At 42.6% G+C, this 20,484-nt stretch overlaps 2 protein-coding genes across 2 annotated transcripts in view; one reads left to right on the top strand and one right to left on the bottom strand.

The window, feature by feature from the left end:
• Window positions 1–4,709, bottom strand: part of TMED8 (transmembrane p24 trafficking protein family member 8) — a 40,391-nt gene extending 35,682 nt beyond the window's left edge. The window contains exon 1 of the mRNA XM_028097659.2: window positions 4,563–4,709. Coding sequence (XP_027953460.1) covers window positions 4,563–4,647 — 85 coding nt within the window. The 5' untranslated portion in view covers window positions 4,648–4,709. The remainder of the gene's footprint in view (window positions 1–4,562) is intronic.
• Window positions 4,710–5,021: 312 nt separating this feature from the next.
• Window positions 5,022–18,969, top strand: SAMD15 (sterile alpha motif domain containing 15). The gene is made up of 3 exons (XM_028099077.2): window positions 5,022–7,043; window positions 8,216–8,314; window positions 17,995–18,969. The coding sequence occupies exons 1-3, from the start codon at window positions 5,022–5,024 to the stop codon at window positions 18,229–18,231; spliced, it is 2,358 nt and encodes a 785-aa protein (XP_027954878.1). The 3' UTR covers window positions 18,232–18,969.
• Window positions 18,970–20,484: the final 1,515 nt, after the last annotated feature.

The following is a 20,484-nucleotide window of genomic DNA, read 5'->3' as shown; positions in this document are numbered from 1 at the left end:
TAATGATTTATTTTATATTTGACAATATTTAAAATATTAGTTTTCTTTCTATGTTACCAGCATTCTGATCATGCTACAGATTTAAATTTATTGTGTACTTTGTACTTTCTCTACAAAGAGAACAAAAACAGGTTTTTTCTAAAGCATTTGAATATCAGGTCAGAGTTCTTCAGAACAGGTCTCATAGGACTTCCCCTTCACTAAACAGGCTGCAGAGATAATTAGCCTGGCCTTTTAGATTCAAGGGCAGAGGAACAAAAAGCAGGTTATGTGGTTATAGACTCAAGACGCTTAAACAAAAAGAAACTGGCTGAGTTTATATTCCAACCAAATCCCGAAACCACGTGATCCAATTTCTCATCAGTCCTTCTGAGTGAAACCAGCTCCTCAGTGGTCATTCAGATTACAAACCTTGCCTTATACTGTCATGGAATGAATGATGACAGGACTAACTGGCTATCTCAACACCACAAAAACACAACCACTATCAGAAAAAAGAAAAATTACCACAGGCAGACAAATTTATACTATTTTGATATAAAACTACAATAGAAAACCAAAAAACCATAAGGGCTCTTTGGCATAAATTTCCATGCTTTTGCTCCATCCACTATGATAGCCACCAATGTTTATATTTCAATTTAAATTGAAATAGCTACAATATGCAACATTTCCATCACTGCAGAAAGACTAATCACGGTGCTCTAAGACCTACATAAGAATCATGACAAGTTAACCTGACTTGTTTCCAATCCTTAGCATCTAAGTGCCTTGATAGCTCTCACAGTCATTTACACCAAACCAATTTCTAATGCTAACTTCAAGGTCATAACAGACTTTGCCCTTTATTTTCCACAAAGCTCCCTAAACTTAAAAAAGAAAAAAAAAAGTCTGTTCTTAAGTGATGAAACATGTATGCCTCAGAGAGTTTCACTATATAAAGAGTGACATCTCTCTCCTCTTGGGGCCTGAAGGACCCAGGTGCCCCAAATAAGAGACTATTAGAAACAATTACAGTTCACAAAACAGTAAGAGTACTGTGGTCACCGTAAAGCTGAGTTCAGAAGAACATAAAGAAGTTTCCTTACTTCATCACTAAAAACTTCAGCTAACAAACATGAAGACACTCAAAAGGTACTCTCTGCAGAGAATATTGTTTAAAAAACAAGTTATGATTTCTGGATAATTATAAATTCCTGCTTTGAAGGAACAGGATACACTGAAAGATCAAAACCTTTTTTTTTTTAATCAAAACCTTCAATTCAATAACAGAATGCCCAAACTCACTTTTTTTTTTAAAGATTTTATTTATTTATTTGACAGAGAGAGAGAGAGTGAGAGAGGGAACAGAAGCAAGGGGAGTGGGAGAGGGAGAAGCAGGCTTCCCGCTGAGCAGGGAGCCCGATGTGGGGCTCGATCCCAGGACCCTGGGATCATGACCTGAGCCGAAGGCAGACGCTTAACGACTGAGCCACCCAGGCGCCCCCAAACTCATTTCTTATTGCTGTTTTCCCTCTAGGAGAGGAATGGCAGAAACCTCCTTCAATTTCATTCTATCTCAGGCCTCTATTGTTTACTTACTGGATCATTTTCTAGAGGAAGGTGGCAGAAGAATCCAATCAGACTCCTAATTTGAAGCAGTTTTTTAAGTTTATTCCCCAGGTTATAAAACTCTGAGCCAAGCCAGATGCATGATTTCCGCACTGCTTTGGAAATCCAGCTTCATGCTAACCCCACATTTCTCAACAGCAGCACTGCTGACACTTGGGGCCAGATCATTCTTCGTTGTGGGGGCTGCCCTGTGCATTGCAGGGTGTTGAGCGACATCCCTGACCTCTACCCACTAGATATCACGGACAGCCCTCCCCCACCTCCCCAGCCGTGACAACCAAACCATCCCCTGAGCATCCCCAGGCAAAATCGCTCCTGCTTGAGAACCACTGCTTTAACCCAAGGAACATTCTTAATTATCTCCACCCTAATTCTTCATATGCATTTGGTGCTCCTCCAAATCTCTGTGTTGAGACTTTGTCTCTCAATCCAGCAAATATTTATAGGACCTCTAGGACACTACATCAAGGGCTCTAGAAGATAAACAGAGGAGACAGATTCTGTCCCTCCTCTCAAGCAGATTTCTTGGGGGAAAGTACATAAAGAACTGTAATAACAGATACTCAATTATATAATGTTTTGAGTTGCTGATGTTTGTTCCTGGGGTACTCTCATCTTACCACACTAAAAATATCTTGAGGGCAAAGACCATAACCTGCCCTGGAATACCAATACTGGATCAATAGCCAATAAAAACAAATGATTGTAAGCTTCATGAGAACAAGGTGACAGTTTCATACAGAGAGTAAAATCACCACACTAACTTGGGCAGATAAGTTAACCTCTCTCAGCTGTAGTTTGTTCTTCTATAAAATGGGGGAAAAGGGACACCTGGGTGGCTCAGTCGGTTGATCTGCCTTCAACTCAGGTTATGATCTCGGGGGTCCTGGGGTCCAGCTCTGACTCACTAGGGCTCAGTGGGGAGTCTGCTTCTCCCTCCGCCCCCCTCCAAACCACTTGTGCTCTCTCAAATAAAATCTTCAAAAATAAAATAAAATGGGGAGAAAATGACTGCTGACAGGATTAAGTCAGATAACACAAGTAAATATCCACTCTCTGGCACAAAGAAGCATTCAATTAATGTAAGTTATCATTACTATTATTTTATTAGCAACAAATCATACCTCAAGGGGAAGAGTGTGCTCTGGGCTACAGTAACAAGCCCCTACAGGACAGAAAAAGAAACCAACAGTCACCCTAAGGGCAAGAGGAAGAAAGTAACCAGAAGTATTTTTATCTATGTCCTGGGGGAAAAAAGTGACTGCAGGACCCAATTAAAAGGGGGGGAGGGGAGGAATTCACTCTCAGAGACAAACCCACCATCCTCCAATATATTTGACTATTCTTAGTCAAAATTTAAAATGTTTGGGTTTGTTTGCCATAAGCACACAAGGAGCTTAAGGGGAAGTAAAAAAAAAACACACAACACTCATAAATATTGACATATGCAAGGGACAGATGTTTATGAGACTCTTGAGTGTTCGTCTGCTGAATCTTTTAGGAATTATGCTTAAAATTTCTATTGCTGTAATGTTAAATACATGCCATCAATTTTGAATATACTACAAAGCATAAAAGTTCATATAAAGGAAAAACGGACAAAAATTGTTATATGTTTTAAAGTAAGAGAACATAAAATCACGGAGGAAAGCTGGGTGATTCAAAGGTGTGTGTGTGTGTGACTGAAGCAGCGCTAGAGGATGGGAGATATTTGGGCTAGATGTAAAAGATGAGAAGAATCACCACCATGCAGGAAGGCACACATCCAGGAACACCTCTGAGAGCACACAGAGTTGAAGTGAGCAAAAACAGATCTTATTCTCAGAACAATGAATAACAACACCAGTTATAGTGTGTCCCGGGGGAAGAGGCACTGAAACTTCAGACAGTGGCACATGTAACTCTCCCGCCAATCTTATTAGGCGGGTACTGTTAGTACCCACATTTTTACAGATGAGGAGACTGAGACAGGGAGAAGTGACTGGCCCAAGGTCACTTAATCAGTACGCTGAAGATTGAGACTCCAACCCAGGCGCCCCGCACCACCTCTACCACTATAGCTGATGGTGTCTATTTTCATTTCAGATTTGGAAAATTAATTTCTACTTGCCACTTAGTGAAACCAGTTTTCTCCCCCTACCCTTTGAATCTCCATGTGTGGTGAGCATAAGGAGGCCCGAGAGGTCAAAGTGCGATGGATGCACCCTTCGCCTCTGGCTGCTGAAGTAACCCCCAGCGCAGGAACTCGCGTGGGTAGAAACGAATGAGGGAGGGTCGCCAAAGTCCCTATTTCAGCCCCTAGGTCCTGCCTTTGCTCCGGCCACGATGCTCACTCAGAAGACCCCAGAACCTCCCGGCTCCCGCTCTGCTTCTTGTCTCCCCCACTCTGAGCGACCGAGAGGCAGCGGCGAGGCGCGGGGGCCTGTGTGCTGGGGCGGGGCGGGGGGGTATGCAGGGTCAAGTGGGGCTCAGGCCAGCGGCAGGCGAGGATGCCCTGCCGGACCCGGCAGAGAGCGCGCGTTAAAGCTGGGCCAGGACAGAGGTGGGCAGCGGGGTGCGGAGCCACGAGCAGGGGACAGCGAGGCTGGCGGGGCTGGGGTCCGCGGCCAAGGAGGGACCCGCGGGCGAGCTGAGGCTCAAGAGGCGCAAGGGGGCACTGCCATCTGGGCCGATCGGAGAAAGGAAGCGGGGCAGGAACCACGGCATTTCGAAACTGGAGTAGCGAGCAAGCTCGAGCGCAGTCCCGGGCCGGGCGGGGGAGGCGGGGGCCGAGGGCCCGGGCATGGCCCGGGGGAGCGAAGGCGTAGGCTCTGCGCGCGAAGGGGATGCCCGGGTGGGTCCGCTCCGCCGAGGGGCGCGGGGCAGAGTGGGACAGGGCGCGGCCGAGCCTCGCGCGACGAGCGGGGCCCCGAGGCCGGGCGGACCCACCCGCTGGCCCCCGGCTTGCGTACCTGAGGCGGCCGCCTGGCTCCCCTCCACTCCCGGGCCGTCCCCGCCGCGGCCCGCCGGCCCCGCAGCCGCCTGCTGCTCCGACATCTGCAGCCAGCTCCGCTAGCGCCTCGGCAGCCTACAACGAGTGGCTCCGGAAACAGCCGAAGGCCGAGCGAGCACGGCGGCGGCGGCGGCGGCGGCGGCGCGCCGGGAGGAGCCGAGCGGGGCCCACGGGCCGGAAGAGGCGGTGCGCCAAGCCCCCGAGCGGCCGCAGGGGCTTTGGGCAGCGGAGGCTGGCGACGCGGACGCGGGGAGGGTGACTGCGTGCTTTTGATCGCAGGTTTTTAGTCAGGGTGTGACAGAACAAACAAAACCTGGGGAAGATTCAGGAAGACTCGGCCGGAATTCATGGTATCCATAGCGACGCTATCGGAAGTTGGGGTTGCTAGGAGGCCTGGGCGCGTTGGCTAACGTGCGTCATGGCTGAAGTCCCAGAGTATTACGATTCCGGCCCAGTTGAAGGAGAAGATCTGGAGTATGAGGTAGTCGACCTACCATCGTCTCTTAAAGTGGCTCAAGATGCCGAAGCTGACACCATGGCAGAGGTAGGCCCGGAGCTACCTGTAGAGCTTGACCAGGAACCCCAGCCAGAGACGGAGGAAAAAGACCTCGAAGAAGTGGGGGTGCGAAAGAATGTACACCTACACGTAAAACCAACCGGCACGTCCAAGGAGGAGATTCCCGAGGAGTCTGAGAGAGACCTTCCTAGAGAGACTGATCCAGGGATGCCGCAGGAGGCGAAGTCAGAGACATTGAGAGAGATGGGAGGAGAGCTTTTCAAGGATTTGCAGGTCCTTATGGATCATAAAGAGGAGCCAGATTTAGAGCCACCGGAGGAGGCCAAAATAGGTGTTACGGAGGATGTACTTATAGAGTCAGATAAGGAAACAGATCCGGAGCTACCAGAGGAGACAGAGTCTGAAGATTCAGGGGCGTCAATCAGTGAGACAAGATTAGAGTTGCTAGAACAGACCATACTGGAGGTTCTGGAGGATTCACTGAAAGAGCAATATGAAGAAACAGGTCCAGAACCTCCGGAGCAGACCAAACCTGAATTTCCAAGTGAGAAACTAAGAAAATCAATTGAAGAGGCAGATCTACAGCCGCCAAAGATGACCGTTCCAAAGGAAGCACAAAGAAAATCACCCGAGGAGAAAGGGAGGGAGCCATCTGAGCAGGCCAGACCAGAGTTTCCAGAAGGGAAACCAAGAGAAACTGAAGAGGCAGGTCTAGAACCTCCAGAAGAAACTAAACCAGAGGTTCCACAGGAGATACAAAGAAAAGCAACTGAGGAGAAAGAGACAGAGCCACCTGAACAGACTAAACCAGAGTTTCCAAAGGAGAAACAAAGTAAGTCTACTGAGGAGGCAGGTGTAGAACCACTAGAAGAGACTAAACCAGAGAATCCAGAGGAAGACCAAAGAAAATCAACTGAGAAGAAAGAGACAGAGCCACCTCAGCAGACCAAATCAGAGTTTCCAGACCAGAAACCAACTAAGTCTAGTGAAGAGAGAGGAAGAAAGTCAACTGAGGAGAAAGTTCCAGAGCCACTTGAAGAAACCAAATCAGAATTTCCTGAGGAAAAATCAAGAAAATCAATTGAGGAAACAGGTCTAGAGCCATCAGAAAAGACCAAACCAGAAGTTGAAGAGGAGACCCAGAAAGAGTCAACTGTGAAGAAAGTTTTAGAACCACTAGAGGACACTCAACCCTCAGAGCAAAAAGATAAGCAAAGAAAATCAACCGAGGAGACAGGACTGGCACCACCACAGAAGTCCAAATCAGAGGAGACAGTAAGAGACTCAACAGAGGAGAAAGGTCTAGAGCCAAAGTTTCCAAAGAAAGAACCAAGAAGATCAACTGAGGAAACAGGTCAAATGCCACCACAGAAGACCAAAACAGAGGTCCAAGAGAAGACACAAACAGAGGAAACTGAAGAGAAAGATCTAGAATTACCAGATAAAGCCCAACTACCACTAAGAATAGTGTCATCTACAGAATTTTTCAAGGAAGATAGGGCAAAACCAGTCAAATTTAAGTATTCCCTAGACAAGGATGAGCTAGAACACTCTGACTATCAAACGAGAAAGTGGTCATTAAAAGAAACCAAGAAAGCTAAAAAAGAGTCTATGTTCGGGTCTCTCACAATAAGTGAAGTAGACTCAGTGAGTGTAAGTAATGAGTTTTCTAAGGATTTTAAAGGACTGTTTGAGGTTACCGATATCAGTGATGATTTATACCCTTACCTCTCAGACTCTCAGAGGGATTTGAGAGAGTCTTTTAGTGAAAAAGTTGTAGCTTTGTCCCCAGAGTTGAAACAGGTACATAAAGATGAAGAAACCCAGCCAAAAGGAAGTGCTGAGCTACAATTTGAGTATCTTAAGTGGAGCCCAGAGAAAGTTGCAGAGTGGATTAGTGAGCTAGGCTTCCCTCAATACAAGGTATACAAAAGTAACATTTTAAAAAATCACATTCTGTTATTCTATCTCTTATTCCTCTTACCCTGACCTGAGCTCCTGCCTCTTCTTCACTACCAGGAGCATAGAAAAGTCCTGGACTATGATAGAGGTAACTTGGATTTAAAGTTTGTCCTTTCCATTGATGTATTTTGTGTTTTGATAGAGGAAGGGAGGGTCACATTTGTTTGTTTTCCCTATTTATCACAATGAGTATACTTCTCTGCAATTCTTGAGTAAAGACTAAGAAATTTATATAGGCCTCTTTTCACAGGAAACTTTTTTTTTTAACAGATTATGACCAAGGTAGACTTTTTGATACTTTGTCAAGTTGTTTTAGTGGCAGCTGCCTTAAGTTGTACTATTAATTAATTGCTCCAAATATGTCATGTGTATCATGAGCACCTAACAGTATTAATTTAAATAGCCAATTCACCAAGAGTAGTTTTATTAAAAAGACAAGAGTGAGGGGCGCCTGGGTGGCTCAATCGTTGGCCGTCTGCCTTTGGCTCAGGTCCTGATCCCAGGGCCCTGGGATCGAGTCCCACGTTGGGCTCCCTGCTCGGCAGAGAGCCTGCTTCTCCCTCTCCCACTCCCCCTGCTTGTGTTCCTACTCTTGCTTGCTCTCTCTCTGTCAAATAAATTTTTTTAAAAAGTTTTAAAAAATAAAATAAAAAAGATAGAGTGAATGTCAACTATATGTCAATAAAAATATAATAAAAAATTTTAAAAACAGGAAACTGAAAAAAAAGATAGGGTGAATCCTCTTATTTCATTGATGCCAACTATGTTCTTAGGCTACCACAAAAAAAACACAAGGTCTGAAAACTTTTGTACTACTTAAAAATGTAATTGATGCATGAAAGAAGCACTAGGTGTATCATGCCAGAAAAAAAAAATATTAAGAAACAGTATGAAATTTAATGGAAAGCTTAGATGGAAAATATGTGGGATTATTAGGATTACTTTAAATTTGAATTTAATTTAAAACAATTAAAATTTTTTCCCTATACAGGACTAGAAACAAACCTGATTTATCTTTCCCTCCCTCCCTCCCTTCTCTTCCCCCAACCCTTTCTTCTCCTTCCTTCCATCCCTCTCTTTCTTTTCTTCCATTTACCATAATCATTTGAGTGATATTCTTGTTGTTCTAACAGGAATGTTTTACCACAAACTTCATCTGTGGTCGAAAGCTCATTCATGTAAACTGTTCAAACCTCCCTCAGATGGGGATAACTGATTTTGAGGACACGAAGGTGAGTTGTGTTTCATGTTTCCCTGTAGAGCGCTGCCTCAGACCAACCTCCTGTTTCTGTCAGTGACGTGACCATAATCGCAGTCCCACCCCCCATCCCCACCCTCCCCCACACAGTGGTTTCTTCCTCTGTCTCCTTTGATCCCCACAAAGATCCCAGGAACTGTCAGTTCCCTGTATAGCATCTGGCTTTTTCCATTCTCACTTGTTCAGACCTCTCTTGCCTCATTCCTAGAATATTCCAGTAGCCTCCTGCTTTTAGTCTCTGTCCATAGGCCTTTGGATTCAACAGCCCAGCTATTAGACTTTCATGCTCCAAGTATTTAGACTAGTCAGAAACCTTTGGATCCCCTGTGCTTGCAAGAGAGTCTCAGTTCTTTAGCTTAGGACTTGAGGCACTCCACAAGTTTTCTCCAGCCACCGCTCTCTCCCCTGTGTCTCTACAGGAGTTTCCTGCTCAACCTCACAGGGTCTGACTCACACCCTTGAACTCCTGCCTTGTACATTCCTCCCTCTACATCTCTGCTCAGTCCCCCTCCCCCTGTGTGACTAATATGAACCTTAATCATCCTTCAGGAGCCAGCTCAGTTCTCATCTCCCCATGAAATCTTTCCTGACCTCCCCAACCCCAATAACCTCTCCCCCCAAGCTCTCATATACTGTATGTCTCTAACACCCATTTGGTACTTTTATAATGCCATATGTGTTTGGCTGCTTTGCTTCTAACTTTGCAACAAGTTACATTAACCTCACTGGACCTCAATTTCCTAAGATCTCTTCAGCACCAGCAGTCTATGATTATGCTTCTTTGTATAACACTACCCTTCATTTATAGTGCTTTATAGTTGACAAAGCTTCACACACATAATCACATTTATAACCTTGCCTTTAATACCCCCCCACTCCAACATATCAGTGTTCATTCAGTACACTCTTGAACATAAGCTCTGCCTCAGTGGTTCTCAAACTTGAATAGTCTTCGGAATCAGATGAGATTTTTTTTTTAAATTCCTAGGATTCATGCTCCAGAGATTTTGACTCATTAGGTCTGGGGTAGGCCCTGGAATTTGTTCCCTACGTGACTCTTGATCAGGCATTAAAACCATGTAATTCCATAAGTCATATGATTTAGAAAATAAAGTTATACTTGTTAATACCTAAGTCCTTTTCCTGGCAACAAGATATAAAGAAATCCTTTAAATTATTAAACGTAGTCCTAAGTGAACTTTTAATCTTTTGAACTCTACTATAGCCATCTTCTGAGTGCTTACCATGTGTTGGGCACCATACATGTATCATTTCTTATAATCCCCATTTTATAGAAGAGAAAACTGAGGCCCAGAAAGATGAAGCAACTTACACAAGATTATTCAGAGAGTAAGTTTAAGAGCCAGAATTCAGATCCATTCTGTATGACTTCCATGCTCTATTTAAACCACTATACTATATTGCCTCTCTAAATGAACAATTTTGTAACCATGAACCACTACATATGTAATGTGGAAAAGGACCACTCATTACAAATTGGTATTTCCAACCATACCTTCACATAGCTACCAAGTACCACCAGATAAAATATCTTAACTCTTTTTATGTTCAAAGATGATATGACTGTGTTTTTGAGCTCTAATTTCTACTTATGTTTATGGTGTTTTGGATTTTCTAAATAAAAATAAGGAATAGAAATAGCAAAATAGTAACCTGTAATACAAATTCCTGAAATGTTTTAAGTACCAACAATTTCAGCTGCTAATGAGAAAGCATTTTTCAGAGTCTGCCAATTCATTTTGTTTCTTTGACATTGATTCTAAAAATAACAATATCAACAATGCAATAGGAAAAATTGTAATTATGCTTTTTCAGGCCTTGCAAGAAATAAGAGGTCTTAAAAATCTTCTGAAATCTGGGGCGCCTGGGTGGCTTAGTCGGTTAAGCAGCTGCCTTCAGCTCAGGTCATGATCCCAGGGTCCTGGAATCGAGCCCCACGTCAGGCTCCCTGCTCAGCGGAGAGCATGCTTCTTCCTCTCCCTTTCCCTGCTGTTCTGCCTACTTGTGCTCTCTCACTCTCTGTCAAATAAATAAATAAAATCTTTAAAAAAAAAAAATCTGGGGCATCTGGGTGGTTCAGTCGTTAAGCGTCTGCCTTTGGCTCAGGTCATAATCCCAGGGTCCTGAGATCGAGCCCCGCATTGGGCTCCCCGCTCAGCGGGAGGCCTGCTTCTCCCTCTCCCACTCTCCCTGCTTCTGTTCCGTCTCTCATTGTGTCTCTCTCTGTCAAATAAATAAAATCTTTAAAAAAATAAATAAATAAAAAGTAAAAAAAAATTCTGAAATCCTCATGAGTAAATGATGTATCCAGTGGTCTATCCTTATACCTACCCCAAGAACTTTGAATAAGCAAACTTGGGAATACTTATCAAAGTCACCAGACAAATGTGGCCTCTCCTTGAAGTCACTAGAGTAATAAAGATCAAGACATTTAAAGGTATCTTAGAAAAGTTTACTTGAGGGCGCCTGGGTGGCTCAGTCGTTAAGCGTCTGCCTTCGGCTCAGGGCATGATCCCAGGGTCCTGGGATCGAGTCCCACGTCGGGCTCCCCGCTCAGCAGGAAGCCTGCTTCTCCCTCTCCCACGCTCCCTGCTTGTATTCCCTCTCTCGCTGTCTCTCTCTCTCTCTTAAAAAATAAAAAAATCTTTAAAAAAAAAAAAAGAAAAGTTTGCTTGACACTTAGGTCCACAGAAGAAAGCTAATTATACACTGTGACAGAGGTAACTTTTTAGAGATCATACATGAGCTTAATGTTGGTTCGCAATCCTCTTGGGAGCTTTCCTTGTGTAATCTGAAACTGGCCCCTGTGCTCAGAGGGCAGGGAGCGACTGAAGAAAGAGGCAGGTCACTCCAGGTTGGTAGGTGGCAGTTTTAATAATAACAAAGGGAATTTACATATGAGGTTTGTCTTGGATGACAGCGAGATGAATGGATCTCCACGCCTCGCCTTTAAATCTCAAAAGTTTATAAAGAGGCTCTAACTGGTTCAGTAACATATACTGTGCAAGTGTTTTCAACACCATATCACCCTCTGAAGGCCATGTCCTTAAAGCAGCCTCTGGGAATGGGAAAGGCAAGTGGAACCCACATTCCAAGGACAGGGGAGGGGGTGAAGAACCTCTGAGTGCCTGGGTCCAGCTCATGGGTCAATCGGCAGTCACATCTTTTTTATCACATTCCCCAACACTTGAGTATGCTGTAGTTACCTTTCTTACTGATATATAAGCATTTTTAATCCCCCCATTGTAATTACAGCAACTAGTATATCCACAATTTATCCCACAACAACACTTACACAGTGTAGTACTCTTTTTCATGCTAACTCTCCCACATCATCTGGGATGCCTGGGTGCCTCAGTCAAGTGTCCAACTCTTGGTTTCGGCTCAGGTCATAATCTCCTGGGTCATGATCTCATGGGTTGTGAGATCAAGCCCCACATTGGGCTCCGTGCTCAGAGGGGAGTTTGCTTTAAGATTCTCTCCCTCTGCCCCTCCCCTCACTCACTCACTTGCTTTATCAAATAAATAAATCTTAAAAAAACAAAACAACAAAAAAAAAAACCTCTCCTGCATCATCATTCATGGGCTTTGGCAGAGTGGCAGGACTGGGGAAAGAGCGGGTGTCTTGAGTTCAGAATTCCGGGCATGCTGCTAAGAAACTGAACCACATTTGGACTGCACATCCCATTTACAAGCTTTGCAGTTAATGTATGGCCAGTTTCTGTTCTCTTCAGCTTCCTTTTACTTCCTTTATTTTGCAATTATCCATGCTTACCCTGCATGGGAACTTACTATTCCCTTTGCCTCCTCCAACATACTGAGAAGACAAAAGAAGAGCTAACTGTGTGGGTGAGACTGGTGGGGAGTATAGAAGGAAAGAAACACTAATTCTTTGAACCTGGCCAAGGAAGCTCTTGAAGCTACTATCCTGTTATTCCAATTTGTAGAGATGCATTAGCTTGGTAAAAAGGGGAGAGGAAGTCAACCTTATTTATTCTAGGGACAAGCCAGACAAAATAGCATTATACCTGCTTCAGCTTTGTCTCTTAGAAAATAATTCTTAAAATATTTTTAACTGTTAACTCCAAGTGAAGAAAAGAATTCTGTGATAAATATTTGAAGAATAATATAGGTGAATTGCTTATTCCTTTTGTATGCATGATTTTCTATTACAAAATATAGCCTCATAAGCTTTATATCCCAGCAATTTTACTACACTTGCCTTGATACAAACTATTTGAATAGCACAGATTCATAACATGTGAGCAAATTATCACTAGACAAAAATATTTTTCTTTTTTCAACTTTCAATTTTCGAATTGTTTTAGTTTTACAGAAGAGTTACAAAGATAGTACAAAGTTCCTATATACTCTTACCCCAGCATCCCCTAATGTTAACATCTTATGTAACCATGCGACATTTATCAAAACAAAGAAATTGGGGTGCCTGGGTGGCTCAGTCAGTTAAGCGTGTGACTCTTCATTTTGGCTCAGGTCTTGATCTCAGGGTCGTAAGACTGAATACCATCTCAGGCTCTGCACTGGGCATGGTCTGATTAAGATTCTCTCTCCCTCTCCCTCTGCCCCTCCACCCCTCTCTCCTGCCCTTAAAAAAAAAAATTTAATATTGGTACAATACTATTAAGCAAATTACAGACTTTATTCAGATTTCTGCAATATTTCAACTGATGTCCTTTTTTTATTCCAGAATCCAATCAGGGATACTACTTTGCCTTTAGTTGTCATTGTTTTCTTGGTCTCCTCCAATATGTGACAGTTTCCTGATCTTTGTCTTTCATGACCTTAACACTGAAAAGCAGTAGTCAAGTTTTTTGAAGATTTCCCTCAATTTTAGTTTGTCTCATGTTTCCCATGAAGATATGCATTTTGGGGGAGACTATCACAGAGGTGATGAGCCCTTTTCATCTCATCAGGGAGTACATGATATCAACGTGATTTTTTACTGGAGATGTGAACCTTGATCACCTGGTTAAGATGGTGTCTGCCAGGTTTCTTCACTATGAAGTTACTATGTTCCCTTTCCAGATTCTGTTTATTAGAAGTGAGTTAGTAGGTCCAGCCCACACTCTGAGAGAGGGGAATTAAGATCCACCGGAGGAGTACCAGAGTTTATGGACATATAGTAAAACTATCACAGTAATAAATATATTGGAGAAGATAGTTTGAGGCTATGCAAATATCCAGTTTCTCCTTAAAATTTGGCCTACTAATTTTAGCATCCATCAGTGGATCTTGCCTGCAGCAGTTATTTCTGTGGTGTTCTAATGGGGATTTTCTATTTTCCTCATTTCTTTCATGTTTAATTGGAACCCTTTGTAAGGAATCCTGTGTTTAATTGTCCCTTCTCCACCATTTGGGAACACTTTCAGTTTGGCCACTGTGTCCTCCTGACATGCTCCCCTTATTTTTTTCTAGTGCTAGTACTCCAGCCAGAGCATTACATGTTACTTCAGACCATCTCCAAGGAGCCCTGGTTGCTTTTATCGGATTCTTAGAAACCAAGATGTGGCACTAGTTGTGCTTGTTGCTGTGGGGGTGTCATGGCTTCTAGGCACTCTGAGCAGAAAGATGTAGGAAATATATGTATATATACAAATCCCATGTATACACAGATTTCTTCTTTCTGTTAGCATGAGTTCGTACTGTTCTCTCTGCCTCTAGCCCAGCACTGGCTTCATTCTAGCCTTCCCATCCTTTCTATTCCTTACCCCACTTGGCTTCTTGATAATTTCCTTCTCTGACAGGAGAAACCTGGCTCTTCTTATCTATAAATATGTATGCCTATGAGAAACAAATTTACCAATAGAGTATAGTGTTTGTCTACAGTTCTTTTTGTCTTCAACCTTACACTACCTAGACAGAACACTGTTTTTCAAAGTTAGTTATTTAGGTCAGCTCCTTTCTTCCCTACCCCTTCAGTGAGATTATGTCTTACTTTGTAATACAATTAGATTCATTGTCCACAGCCTATATTCTATCATGGGTTCCTGAGACAGCTTTTTAAACATTTGCATAAAGTCACTCTTTGCAGTGGACAGTTCTGTGGGTTTTGGCAGATGCACAGGATCATGTATCCACCACCACAGAACCATACAGAACAATTCTGTCACCCTAAAATTCCCCTTGTGTCCCCTTGGTAGTCAGCCTATCACTCCACCCCAAGCCCTGGCAACCACTAATCTGTTTCTTGTCGCTATAGTTTTGCCTTTTCCAGAATGTCACATAAATGGAATCAAGTAATATGTAGCCTTTGAGTCAGGCTTCTTTTCCTTAGCAAAATGCATTTAAGATTAATCCACGTTGCTATATGAACTGACAGGCAGATTTTAAGGAGACTATACATCTGCTTTAATAATGGTGGTATAGATGATTCATATTTGAACCATAAGAAGATATCTTTAGGTTTAATTAAATTATAGCTTCCAATTATGCAAATGTGCATAGTTACATACTATAAGGTAACCAAACAGTATAACTAAATCGGTAATGATGAAGCAAAACCATCAGTAGCTTACAAATAAAAGAATAGCAGCCTTTGGGGGCACCTGGTTGGCTCACTCAGTTAAGCATCCAATTCTTGATCTCAGCTTAGGTCTTGATCTCAGGGCCCTGAGTTCAAGCCCCATACTGGGCTCGATACTGGGTGTGGAGCCTACTTAAAAAAAAAAAAAATAGCAGCCTTTAAAAACCTTAATCAACACAGGATACAGGGTGCCTGGGTGGCTCAGTTGGTTAAGCGACTGCCTTCGGCTCAGGTCATGATCCTGGAGTCCCAGGATCGAGTCCTGCATCGGGCTCCCTGCTTCAGCAGGGAGTCTGCCTCTCCCTCTGACCTCCTTCCCTCTCATGCTCTCTCTCTACCATTCTCTCTCTCTCTAATAAATAAATAAAAAAATCTTAAAAAAAAACACAGGATACAATGATGATATAGTAATAATAGAATCCTCTTGAAAACTGTAGGCATTAAAATATCTGCTTGAGACCATGTGAAGTAGGTGCTCTGCAGTGATGTCAGGCATTGAGCATGGGCCACCATCTTAGAATGTGGAATTAAGAATCCTTAGGAGGGCGCCTGGGTGGCTCAGTCTGCCTTTGGCTCAGGTCATGATCCCAGGGTCTTGGGATCGAGTCCCATATCGGGCTCCCTGCTCGGCGGGAAGCCTGTTTCTCCCTCTCCCACTCCCCCTGCTTGTGTTCCTGCTTTCGCTCGCTCTCTGTCAAATTAATAAATAAAATTCTAAAAAAAAAAAAATAATCCTTAGGAAATCCTAATAGTCTTCATGAATACCTATATTTAATAATCCTTACTAACTCAATTAAGTTACTAGTAAGTTGCTGTAAGTCTTAGGCAAAAATAAAATCTGTTACTTGTTATTCATCAGAACTAAGAAAAAAACTCACAGTTTTAGATTAATTTGTAGCCCATCAAAGGACCCTCTTAGTCCTTTGCAAGAGATGGTCAGATTATATTTCCTGATTCCACATGTAACCAGTAGTTTTGTAACACTTTTAATTTCTGCATTAGAATATTAAACAGTACTGGACTTTCTCAGCCTACAGTAGGCACATAGCTCTTTTAGTTAATAGTGAATACATTTGTTTATGACTACAGAGTCCCTCCTGGGGACACCCATCTGTAAACCTCAGTGAATCTATGAAATAACCTGCTTGGTAAGGGGCATTCAGGGTGAGTTGTTGAACAAAGAAGGTGCTCAGTGTAGCAGCATCAATTACAAATGAGCATTCTTAAGGGGTGGTAATTTGGATCTAAAAGCTCAATTGTATTCCCTCTGGGTACAAGGCAACTGTGTAGACTCTCACCCACAAATCATCTCTAGACTCTAAATAAAACCAATTCAAGTAAGATTTGAGAAAAAGGTATCTTGTCTACCTATGATTTTTTAAATTTATTTTTTAATCAGAGAGAAAGAGAGAGTGAGCACAAGCAGGAGGAGTGGCAGGCAGAGAGAGAAGTAGGCTCCCCGCTGAGCAAGGAGCCCAATGCAGGACTTGATTCCAGGACCTTAGAATCCATGACCTGAGCCGAAGTCAGCTGCTTAACTGGCTGAGCCACCCAGGTATCCCTTGTCTATTTTTTAATTTTTTAATTTTTTTTAAAGATTTTATTTATTTATTTGACAGAGAGAGACAAAGCGAGAGAGGGAACACAAGCAGGGAGAGTGGGAGAGGGAGAAGCAGGCTTCCCGCAGAGCAGGGAGCCCAATGCGGGGCTCAATCCCAGGACCCTGGGATCATGACCTGAGCTGAAGGCAGACACTTAACAACTGAGCCACCCAGGCACCCCTATCTATTTTTTTAAATAGTTTTTTTTTTGTTTTTTTTTTTAAAGATTTTATTTATTTATTCATGAGAGACACAGAGATAGAGCGAGAGAGAGGCAGAGGGAGAAGCAGGCTCCCAAGGAGCAGGGAGCCCGACGCGGGACTCGATCCCAGGACTCTGGGATTATGACCTGAGCCGAGGGCAGACGCTTAACCATCTGAGCCACCCAGGCGCCCTTAAATAGTTTTGTTTTTTTGTTTTTTTAGAGAACGCGCACACTCACGAGCAGGGAGGGGGCAGAGGGAGAGAGAGAGAGAATCTTAAATCTTAAGCAGGCTCCACACTCAGCATGGAGCCCAACACAGGGCTCGATCTCAATACCACAAGATCATGACCCAAGCCAAAACCAAGAGTCGGATGCTTAACCAACTGAGCCACCCAGGTGCCCTGTATCTTAGCTATCTAAAATGCATTACTAATGGACAGTTTTGCATCAGGTTAAGAACTGTAGCATGAATGCATTTTACAACCTTGTAACTATGGCCAGTAATTTTAAACTAAACTAAAAAAAAAAAAAAGAAAAGGAAAAAGCTCCACTCACCCTTTTGGCTGCATTCTAGCAGAAATTTCATGGACTACATTCTCATCCAGATGCAGAATATGAATTCAGATAGCAGTGTTATAGCAGACCTATGACTAAAGCTAGAATTTGAAAATGCAGTGGCAGTTTAATCTAGGATATCAAGTGGCATGGTGCTCAATAAATACAAAATATGTTTTAGAGACACTGAACACTGTGGCAAAGAATATTGTAAAGAATATACAAGTATAGGTACTAATAAAGCAGCTGGAACTTTAATATCTGCTTTTTAGTCTTTGAGATTTGTTTTTAGTCAAACAAATTGAATAACTATTTGAGTAATGACCTTTTTTTTCTTAATTGCAAGTTAACAGAGCCCCTTGTAGACCAGTTATTTATTAACCTTCCCAGAGATAGTCATGGCTCTTAATCTAAACATGTTATCTGCTCATAAGGTTGATCAGATTGCTCAGCCCAAGGAAAGAGATGAACCCATCTGCGGCGAGCTGATGCAAGGGCCTAGAAACATCTTTAAATGGAACTTCTAAAAAGATAATAAATTACTTGGTGTTTTTCTTTAGAACTTTATTTTGGTAAGGACCTGGCTACTAAGACTTTCCATGTGTTATTTCATTATTTTATTTTCCCATAGAAATAAGAGGCTAGCGTTCAAGAGACCTAGGAAAATACTTTGATTTAGTTATATTTTCAGTAAATTTTTCATTAAAAAAATTATCCTTGTATTGCAGGCAATTTCTCGGCATACACGGGTGCTCCTGGGAATTGAAGAGCCATTGTTCAGTCGCACCATCGCCCTGCCCTACAGGGACAATATTGGCTTATTTTTAGAGCGAAAAGGTCATAGTGGGGTAAAATCTGATTCCTTGACCTTCTCTGAATTTGTGCAAGCAGCAGGATTACAGGATTATGCTCCAAAAACAACCGCCCCTGAAGAGAATGAAGCATTGCATTACACTGAACCATAGAGAAAAGCTGTTTCACTTACCTTGAAAGATCAAACTAAACTACTTGGGGGAAAGAAGTGTGTTCTTTTGGGTTCTCCTCTTCTTCATTAACGATTGAAATTAGAACTGCTGGCTCCACTCCTAGTTCTATCACCACCTCTAAGCATCTTCCCTTCATTTGTGTTGCAATTTAGCCCCGTGTTTAAACAGAGAAATAGTTCTCTTTCTGGGTAATCGTAAGGATTCCTGATAAATTCTAGTAATGCATCTGGTAGTAGGAACATGTTAAGGAAATGGAATTAAAAGTAAAATCTCCTGCCAACCCAAATAAGGTTCTCCACAAATGCAGAAAAAGAAACAGTTGTATGATTGAATCAGCACTAAATCGGTGATAGACATCACAGGCAAGCTGCTAAAGATTATGAAGTCAAGGAAATCCCACCCTTTTAGATAGCCAGGCAGATAGAACCCATTACTTACATGTTAACTGTCTGTATCCAAAGGAAAAATGAAACTTCTCATATCTTTATGATAAACAGGAAGTTACGATGTGGAACCAGGCACTTAGGCCAGGGAGATAGGTTGCCATCCTCCTCATTGCTCCCATTTCAAACAGTCTTGGGATGTAAAACTGGCAGGTGACTTCTTCAACTTGTTAGAGGATTTACATACATTTCAAAAACAGAAAAAGGATTTAAATTACATGTTTTCTAAAGGAAATGTTTTAAGAAAAGGGAAGAGGGGAGTTCTCTTTTTACATCAGAGAAAAAAATTTTATTTTATTTTTTAAAGATTTTATGTATTTATTTGACAGAGAGAGACACAGCATGAGAGGGAACACAAGCAGGAGAAGTGGAGAGGGAGAAGCAGGCTTCCCGATGAGCAGGGAGCCCAATGCGGGGCTCAATCCCAGGACCCCAGGATCATGACCTGAGCCGAAGGCAGACGCTTAATGACTGAGCCACCCAGGTGCCCCCCCCAAAAAAATTTTAGTATTTTTAAAAATTTGTATTTATCCTTACAAACTGTGGCTTATAGAAGTGCCACTGACTATGGAATAGAGACTGGGGTTTGTTTACATGACTCTTTTATGTGGTACCTTCCAGACCTTTATAAAATGAAATTCAGGGGGTACCTGGCTGGCTCAGTTAGTAGAGAATGCGCTCTTGATCTTGGGGTTGTGAGTTTGAGCCCCACATTGGGGGTAGGGTTTACAAGGGAAGGGAGGAAGGGAGGGAGGGAGGGAGGGAGGAAAGAAGGAAGAAAGAAAGAAATTTAGGCTAGAGTCTACCCATGACTGGGTAGACTGCTCAAAAGAAATGACAAAATACTTCTTGCTTGAATGACTCCAGTTCCTCTCTAGTTTTATAGACTTAACTGTTCTTTCTCTTCCCAGCCTCACTTCTTAACCCTAAGAGCCACTAAAGGACTACCATAATCCAGAAAGACAATGATGTACCCTGCCCAATTCCCTACACCAAATGAATAGTCAAAGGAATCCCAATTCTTTTTTTTTTTTCTGAGAAAAGGAACAGTACCTCAAATTAGCATTCATACCAAACGTTAGTATCTGATGATGAACCTACTTTTTTCCCAAGTTGGACCAATGAATTTCATCTCAGACCATTCTAAACCATACTATTGAGTTTGCCTGGCTCACAATTATGCAAAAAAGAAAAATGTAAATGATTAACCTAACACCATGGTGGTTTACATGTATAGTGAATGGTTTTGTTCAAAAGCACTTTACATTTAGCAAACATTTAGTGCAATGACAGAGTATAGTCAGTGTCCTCCTCCTCAACCTGATGGTCACACTTCCCTTCTGTTGTTTTCTACTCTATATCACTGACATAAAGTATTTGCAAAACATAAAGGAAATAACTTTGCTGTGTAAGAAGATCTATATTTTGCAAAATTATTTTTAGCCATTTAATATAAATGCCAGCTATTTGTAAAAATGGTTTTATGGTTTAAAATGTTTTAAATGGGGGCACCTGGGTGGCTCAGTCGTTAAGCGTCTGCCTTCAGCTCAGGTCATGATCCCAGGGTCCTGGGATCGAGCCCTGCATCGGGCTCCCGGCTCAGCGGGAAGCCTGCTTCTCCCTCTCCCACTCCCCCTGCTTGTGTTCCCTCTCTCTCTGTCTCTCTCTCTGTCAAATAAATAAATAAAATCTTAACATAAAATAAAATAAAATGGTTTAAATGGGTGAGGGGCAGCTAGGGTACCATTGGGAAGCATTTCTATGTAAATTGCCTAAAGAGACCTCAGAA

This window comes from Eumetopias jubatus, unplaced genomic scaffold (assembly GCF_037043125.1).
Source record: "Eumetopias jubatus isolate StellerSeaLion01/CBP00866 unplaced genomic scaffold, mEumJub1_p1.0 scaffold_7, whole genome shotgun sequence".
NCBI lineage: Eukaryota > Metazoa > Chordata > Mammalia > Carnivora > Otariidae > Eumetopias > Eumetopias jubatus.
This window is presented reverse-complemented; position numbering and strand designations above follow the sequence as displayed.

Bases quoted from the DNA above. Each gene is read 5' to 3' on its own strand.
- SAMD15 (XM_028099077.2), top strand. From the start codon at position 5,022: ATGGCTGAAGTCCCAGAGTATTACGATTCCGGCCCAGTTGAAGGAGAA. The intron at 7,044-8,215 runs GTATACAAAAGT...TTGTTCTAACAG, and splicing joins TAGGCTTCCCTCAATACAAG to GAATGTTTTACCACAAACTT. The intron at 8,315-17,994 runs GTGAGTTGTGTT...CTTGTATTGCAG, and splicing joins CTGATTTTGAGGACACGAAG to GCAATTTCTCGGCATACACG.